The sequence below is a fragment of the Apis dorsata genome, unplaced genomic scaffold (assembly GCF_000469605.1).
Source record: "Apis dorsata unplaced genomic scaffold, Apis dorsata 1.3 scaffold_486, whole genome shotgun sequence".
Lineage (NCBI taxonomy): Eukaryota > Metazoa > Arthropoda > Insecta > Hymenoptera > Apidae > Apis > Apis dorsata.
In genome coordinates this window covers 637,490-645,638 of record NW_006263721.1, presented here as the reverse complement: position 1 = coordinate 645,638, position 8,149 = coordinate 637,490, and the positions used below count along the sequence as shown (strand labels likewise).

Below are 8,149 nucleotides of genomic sequence, written 5' to 3'. Positions count from 1 at the left end.
CGATAAAACGCCATCGAGACACTCTCGTGTCCTGGTCGCGCATGTGAGAATCACGGCGTGACATACGGTTTATAGCCAAACTGCAATGTGACACCCGTTCAAAACTGTCTCAATTGCATTGTAATGGATGACAATAAAATTACTAAGCCCGTCCAACATGAAAATTATACGAGATAGAATATATTTAGACGGGCATGAGTTTACGACCACGCCACCGCCATGCACGCTAGACACTGGCATGCTTCGATGGTGGGGCCACCGTGCCGAATACTCAACCCCTTCTTTCACGCACGTTTACAATCATGAAAGATGTATTTCCGTGTCAGTACTCACCTTCGTCAGAATCGTCCAGTTCTTCTTTCTGGATGTAGGATATATCTGAAACCCACAAACACCACGGGTTAGCTGAAAATCCCTCGTGTTTTTGGGCAGCTTCGTTCGATCCACAGGCACTCACTCACCCGCCATGTTGTAACAAACTGCAACGCACTCTCGTGGTCACGCGATTAACTTTTCAAATCGAGAGATCGTTTCTCATTATTTGCAGATATATCGATATTGCCAATTTTAATTCTCGTTTCAACGGTTCTTATTTTTTTTTAATTCAAAAGTAATTACAATACTCGTTCATTGTTTCCAATTTCTAATATGATGAAAAAATTTAATTAGAGATATTAGTTTAATTAATTAAAAAAATCAAATCAAGAATTAAATCATCGAAAGATTTTCAGCAGAATTATCAAGTAAGTTAATTTTATACTTATTTATACTTATTATTTTATACTTATACGATTTACTTACAACTGCTAAATAAAATACAGAGTTATGCAAATTATATGTACAATATATAAATTTTTATTCAACAAATTTTTAATTTTTTATTACGTTTATTGAAAATATAGAAATCAAATTTTATATTATAAATGGATCATATATGATTAATAATTAAATTATTGTAAAGCGATACCTGTTTAATATATAAATAAATTAAAAAATATATATAGAAGATGGAACAATTTGTATAAACTTTAACATATAATTAACAATAATCTAATAACGTAAATAATAGGAAAGGTGAATATGAATGAAAATCAACAGAATTTATAGAAAAATTTTGCAAAGTTATACATATGATAACATTTTATATCTTCATAAGAATATAATATGATTATATATATATACGTATATATATATATATATATATACATGTACACACTCATACATGTTATTTATACATATATATATATATATATATATTTTTTTTTTTTTCATATACTACAAGATATTAATATTTTACAGTTTTCTAAAATCAATCTTACATTACAGCACAAATTCAGTTATTTGTTTGTCGATATTGACAAATACATGTGATACAGATTTTCATAATTTAACAGAAAAGAATTTCACGTTCATAGACAAAATAGTGTCCACTACATATGTATTTATGAACCAGTCACAAATACTAAATTGGAAATGTATATTCATAGCAATTCAGATGTAAATTGCAAATTCTTTGTTTCTAATCTGTATAGTGTAAAAAAAATATTTAAATTTTATCTCACTATTTTACTTTAAATATTTAATTAGATGTAAGGCATACTTAGGTAAAACCTAGGGAAAATAATTTGCACAGCCGATAAATGGTAGAAGGTGATATTCTTCTGTAATTTGAATTTGCAATGTGATAATTTATATATAATTATATCTATGTATATGAATGCAACATTCAAAATGATATATCTCAGAGATGTAATATTTAAATGCAACCTTGCTTTCTGTGATTTGTAGTCCTTCTCTTGATTTAAAATACTATATTGTAAGAAAAGAAATGTATAAAATATTATGATTATATTTAATATGTGATACACGCGATGTGTTGCAATTGTGATTACCTCGCGACAATTCCTGAGAATTATATAATATGAGAAAGGTAATGGAAGAGTATTAAATGTTGATACGCTTATGTGGTGTCATGTGTTATCGGTCGCTACTTCTTCGATAGTAGCTCTACACATTGGACACTCTATCAATTGATTCGAACACGTTTGGCAAAATCCTCTGAAATAAAATTTATTTTTATTTTAACAAGATAATTGATATAATGTAATGTAAAAAAAAAAAAAAAAAAAAAATAATGTATATATAATACCTATGATTGCATGGTAGCAATCTTACTGAAGCTCTTTGGTCAAAACACAATGTACATGAATCCTCTCTAACGCTAAGTTTCCTCAATTGATCTAGATATATGTGTCTAGGAAGCACAACTTTATCTTCAGGCTTCAAACTAGCATAATCGTTAAATTTTTTATATTCGCGATCTGTAGGAGGATATTTAAATGGTACATTTCCAAAATTAAAAAGACATTGTTGGAATGACATAAAACTAGCTGCTGCAAAAAATCCAGACCTAAAATATTTAAAGTATTTATTATATACTTGGAATGTTGCGCAATTTTTTTTTTTTTTTAATTTATACGAATATACATACCGTACTGTTTTGAAAACTTGAACACATGGTTTCAATGGTACACCATTTATAGAAAATATTATTTCCAATTTATTCAAATCTAATAAACAACCCAAAATATCACCAGCTTTCCAACAAGGTCTATCATGATTTCTTTCACTCTTTGCATTATACCAAATTAATCGACGACAACCATCATAGGCCAAAGAATATTCATCATCTCCTATGCCATAGCCTTCCTATAATGATAAAATATAATATATAATAATTTATATAATATAATCATTTGCATTACATTAAGGATATAAATGCTTACATGATTTAAAAATGTGCTATTTTTAGTAGCCCATCCAATTTGCATTACACCTGTAGTTATAACAAGTGTTTCGTAATACCAAATTCCCGAATCTACTTGAAACGTACATCTTACACTTTCAAATGAATATGCATCACATCGAGCCTAAAAGTGTGAGGAAAATATGAATAATAGAAATATTCTATAATATGATATAATATTTTACAAAACTTACTTCTAAGCCATTAGGTGATATTTTCAGGTACTCGCTTACATCCTTTGTATTTAACATTACATTAATACCAGACATATCAACTGAATCGTGAGAATATTTTCTATCTTCCATTATAACTATAATAATAAAAATAATATTTATCAATTTAAAAATTCTCCATTATAAAACACTTTTTATTATATATCATACAATGCACATATCACTTACGCAAATTGTCTAAACACCATCGCGCACAAAAACCTACTTGACGACGTACATAATGAGTTTCTGTTGCCCACTTTTCCAATTCTAATAATGGATTTGGTTTCTCTGCCATTAAACGTTTTTTTATAGTTATTTTATTCTCACCTAAAATAAATACAATTTATTTTCTTAAAATATAAATTATTAAAATTATCATTATTTGTATAAAATATTGCACGGTACAATATTTAATATTTATTTTGTTTTTATATTAATTTATAATATTTTATATTAATTTATATTTACTATTATATGTTTTTAATACTTACTTGTTTGTGCAAATTTTTCCAAGGCTATTAATGAATACAATACCACATAAGGATCAATATTTTCCTTCTAAAATAACATATAAATTATAAATGAAATTATTTTAAGATTTTATATTTTATAAATAATATTCATTCTCTTACAAGATTTGAAATAAGATAGTCCAAAGTCTCATCGGATAATATAGCAATACTACTAGGGCCAGTTAATTTTTCTGCTATACAACCTAATACAACACAGATGTTACGTTGCTGAGTTGCACTGGTCTGTATATTTCCAAGTTTTTGAGATAATTGAAACATGTGTGACAATCGTAAAACTAATTCCTAAAAAGTTAAAATATTTATGGCAAAAGTTTCAAATACAATCAATAATATAAGAAATATAATTATACCTTTGATGGTAATGGACAATCATCTAATAAAAGAGTGATAACTGAAGGACCTAATGGATTATGCATAGGAATAATATTAACCATTGAACTCACAACTTGTATCCATCCATCTTCTTTATCAGCAATAGCATGTAATTTTAACAATGCAGGAGGTGGTTCTTGCTCACTGAATATAATATCAATATAATCAATTAATATATTTAATAAATGATATATAATTTATTTTAATTTATATTTATGATATTTAATTATTTATTTATTATAATATTTATTATTATATTTAATTATGAACATAATAATAATAATAATTTATAATTATTATATATAAAATAATTTATAATTATCATAAAACTTACTTATCAACAAGAGAACCAATTACTCCAAGAGTTTCAAGTACTAATTTGTCAATGTTAGCTGAAGTTGGAAATTTAAAAGTTGTAATGTTCATATCATTAGAGGCAATTGTGCCTACATTTGATTCTGGTAATATAGTATTTTCAGTATTTGCATGATTATGTCCATGATGTACTTCGAGTTCTTCTGGGATATCTTTGCACAAGCAATTGCCCATTCCCACACGTTTATAAAGATACTTTTAAAAATATTCTATCGCATATATTCATTAAGTAATATTTACACAATCATGTAACATGTGTATTATTAATTGATGTATCCAATGTAACTGAAAACAATGTGTTTTTTTAAAATAATAATATTTATTAAATATAAATTTATACATATAAGCAGAAGATTAAATCTTGAAGATTAAACTTTCTTATAATTACAAAGTTTTATTACAATATATACTAAAAATATAGAATCATAAAAATTATATTCCATTACAATAAACTAAAATTTTTATTCATATATTCTTGTTTCTTTTTTTTAAATATATAGATAAATGCAATTTTGATCGAAATATTTACCGAATAAAAATCAGCTTACAATTATAATTTTATATAAGTCAAGATAGCCTATCTGAAAATGAAACAAGTTTAATAATAATCGTTTAAATAATTTATAATATATTGTAATATATATTTAAATATTACATACGTGTTTGAAAGCTGTCATTTGGTTATGTTTTTATCAAATTAGAAAGAAATTACTCAATTTCTGAGCAACTTTTCTTGATTATCTATTTCACATAATAACTTCGAAAATCATATCCATCTTGTACTTTTTGCAATAAAATAAAAATTTAAACTTATATTATACTTTAAATCATATTCCTTAGGTTATGTTCTCGATAATCTTCAAAACAGTAATCTTAACATAAGAGAATACACGAACTATACTATATTTTACGTGAGGTGATCAATTCTAAATCATATATGAGATAAGCCTTCTACGTCAATATCTCTTTTTAACGTTTTATTTAATTAACATTTTAAACGATAATAAAATATTTATCAATATATCACTTAGATAATGGCATTGAAAATATTTTGACAGATTTCTCATATAATTTTATATACAAATTTTAATTGTGTAACTTGTAATTAATTCTTCAATTGAACAATATATGCATGTATATATACATAATACATAAATACATAATATTTAATAATACGCCAATAAGAATAGTTTATATATAATTTTATATGCATATAAGAAACCTTATTTTATCATAATAACAAATTGAGAAATTAATATAAAATAATATATGCAAAATTAAGAATTATATTATTTCATTAAAATATTAAGTAAAAAAGAAGTTTTTTTTAAACAATGTTATTATTTCTTTTTTATTTCAATATCAATATCAATTATCACGAATATAAAAAGATACATTTTACGAATCTTTACGAATAAAATTTATCTCAAATATTACTTTATATTATTGTATATAATGAAGCTGTAAAAGTTTAGTTTTATTATTTCTATGTACAATTTTCGAAAAATAAATCTAATTAAAAGAGATATAAAAATGAAAGAAAATTTATTTAAAAAATAGCCGCCATATCGAATGATAATCTACCTTAAAACGATAATGTATATCGAAGAATCGAAATCGCAAAGTAGTCGCGGTACGTCTGGTACTTTCAAGACGAATTTCTTAACAATACATCAAAAACGAATTTTTGATCGTTTTCATATATTATAAAAAAAAAAAAACTGTTATTATTTGATGTATATGAATTTAGAATTACTGATCGAATAAATAAGTATTTTGATAGAAATCATCGAATAATACTTTTTAATAAATCGTGCGATGCAATCACATGGGGAAGGCGAAAGAATGTCAACGATCAATAGTATTACGAAAATGAATTGGTGATTCGTACGTTGAAAATTTTGTGCACAACATGGTGTCTGGAGATCACGAAAGATTGCTGCCGGAACCGGAAAATTATGTGAAATGTTTTTATGACCTTTTCAAAAGTATCGCAGAAGCACAGAGGTGCGAAATGTGTATAACCTCCTTCCAGCTTTGTTTACTTGACGCTTTTGGCGGTGACTTCATCTATCGTTTATTAAACTTAATAATTGCGATACAAATTTTGATAATCTTGTCATTATTTTTGTTGAATATATCATTTAATATCATCGATTTTCTAAATTTTACTATAATTTTTTTAGATGTTTAAAGTAACCTAAAATTGTTTGTTTATTAAAGTTGATGTATACTGTATTGTCATTTTGACAATTCTCATACGAAATGTGTAAAAAATATTGATTTATGAATTAATTTATGATTTATATTTTAAATAATTTATTTAATGTCAATTATTTATCTAATCTAATCTAATGAAAATCTCTGTGAAAACATATGATTATAGGTATTTATCAAAAACAATAAAGATTTAATATTTTTTCTTAAACGTTTATTTTTACAACACTTTCCTTTATAATTGTAAATATATAGATTATTACAGAAAATTATTAGTATAAATATTAAAATTAAAATATATTTCCTACGTCATATATTTTATATTTTAGAAATAAAGAAGAATGGAGAAAATGTAAGAAAAATAAATCTATTCGTAAAAGGGATAAGAGAAAGGTATTATTAACTTTTACTTATGTTATGTTTTTATATAATTTTTTTTTTATGCTTGTAATTACTTTGTAAATTATAATTATATTTATAACTTATAGATTGATTTGAGTGGAGATTTGAATTATAATAATCCACCAGAAATAGAATTATCTTGCAATGCTTCTGCATTTGCTGTATTTGCTAGTGTTAGGAGTGCTATTTTGGAGAGGCATACTAGAACATCAAATGAAGTTTATAGAGTATCAAATTGTAATTCTCCACCATCACCGGAACATAGTGAAACTATTGATACTGAAAGTGATGATGAAGATAGAATATCAACTATACAGAGCTTACCAAAGGTAATTAAATGAATTATATTAAAAGAATTATATATTAGTTTAAATATCTTTAGATTGTAGGTATTGGTTTACGAAGTGTTTTTACATTGATGAGAGAAAGTAGAACTATTGAACCTGCTTTGTGTACAAAAGCATTATCTGCATTATTGGATGTATTACAAGGACAACTTCCTGAAGGCCTGAAATCTGAACCAGATGATGTTATTGGTAATGTATACAAATTAATATAAATTTATTGCTTTATAATAGATATTTTTAATTTTTCTTCCTTTTTTTTTATAGATCCACTTTTTGACTTATTATTGGATCTTGCAACTTCACATGGGCCAGAATCAGCAGCAGCTAATGATGGAAGTCACTTAACTGCAGTTGCTTGTGCATGTTTATTGAGTCTTGTGGTTGTTAGAGGTGATACTGGTCGTTTGTTAGCAGCAATAGCAGCTTTACTTATGTGTCCAAGAGTACTAGCAATTCAAAATATTCAGGTAAATTTTTTCATCAAAATTCATGAAATATGTTTCTAAAAATTTATTTATTTTAAATTGTATGTAATATACATATATATATATATATATTATAGATGCCATGTGTATTGACATCTTTGCAAAGAAGTGTACAAGCTGTTTTACTTGGAAAACTTGCACGGCCAGACTGGATTACATATGGAGTTCCTAAATGTGCTAAGATTTATACGCTTAAGTTACCAAATGAGATAAATAATATAATACTAAATGGGCGAAGTTTTGTGAGTGATGGAAAGTACCTGTATCTACATACAAGTAGAGGATTATTGAAAATTGGCAGTGGTCATGGTGGAACTATTTGGGGTCATATGTATATTCAGAAGGCGGACTTTTATCCAACAGAAACGGGTTGGCTTGGTTATGCAAATGTTAGTAT

General features: G+C 25.8%; 2 protein-coding genes and 1 long non-coding RNA gene across 11 annotated transcripts in view; 1 reads left to right on the top strand and 2 right to left on the bottom strand.

Annotated features, from left to right (window-relative positions):
* Window positions 1-509, bottom strand: part of LOC102671224 (serine/threonine-protein phosphatase 4 regulatory subunit 1-like) — a 111,361-nt gene extending 110,852 nt beyond the window's left edge. For 3 of the 8 annotated variants that reach the window (XM_006620144.2, XM_006620147.2, XM_031512622.1), the window contains exon 1: window positions 334-505. The gene's annotated coding sequence lies outside the window, so the exon portion shown is untranslated. Of the gene's footprint in view, window positions 1-333 lie in introns of all 8 variants that reach the window. The other 5 variants (XM_006620146.2, XM_006620150.2, XM_006620149.2 and 2 more) reach the window with 4 other exon arrangements.
* A 761-nt stretch (window positions 510-1,270) lies between these two features.
* LOC102672454 (RING finger and SPRY domain-containing protein 1-like) lies at window positions 1,271-5,307 on the bottom strand. Of its 2 annotated transcripts, XR_422426.2 has the most exons (13): window positions 4,961-5,307; window positions 4,831-4,882; window positions 4,261-4,586; window positions 3,905-4,070; window positions 3,654-3,836; window positions 3,513-3,579; window positions 3,208-3,348; window positions 3,001-3,116; window positions 2,787-2,930; window positions 2,492-2,709; window positions 2,150-2,410; window positions 1,893-2,058; window positions 1,271-1,809 (listed from the first exon to the last, which is right to left on the bottom strand). XR_422426.2 is itself a non-coding variant. In XM_006620157.2 (12 exons), exons 3-12 carry the CDS (start codon window positions 4,473-4,475, stop codon window positions 1,971-1,973), a joined length of 1,599 nt encoding a protein of 532 aa, XP_006620220.1. In that variant the 5' UTR covers window positions 4,476-4,586; window positions 4,831-4,882; window positions 4,961-5,307; the 3' UTR covers window positions 1,271-1,970. The 2 variants fall into 2 exon arrangements, 1 of the variants encoding a protein (XP_006620220.1); XM_006620157.2 differs by having other exon boundaries at window positions 1,271-2,058.
* An 859-nt stretch (window positions 5,308-6,166) lies between these two features.
* On the top strand, window positions 6,167-6,588 carry LOC116186170. The gene is made up of 2 exons (XR_004151121.1): window positions 6,167-6,308; window positions 6,488-6,588. It is a non-coding gene; the product is annotated as an uncharacterized LOC116186170 (long non-coding RNA).
* Window positions 6,589-8,149: the final 1,561 nt, after the last annotated feature.

Bases quoted from the DNA above. Each gene is read 5' to 3' on its own strand.
- LOC102672454 (XM_006620157.2), bottom strand. From the start codon at position 4,475: ATGGGCAATTGCTTGTGCAAAGATATCCCAGAAGAACTCGAAGTACAT. The intron at 3,580-3,653 runs GTAAGAGAATGA...ATGTTATTTTAG, and splicing joins ACTATCTTATTTCAAATCTT to AAGGAAAATATTGATCCTTA. The intron at 2,059-2,149 runs GTATTATATATA...ATTTTATTTCAG, and splicing joins TTGCTACCATGCAATCATAG to AGGATTTTGCCAAACGTGTT.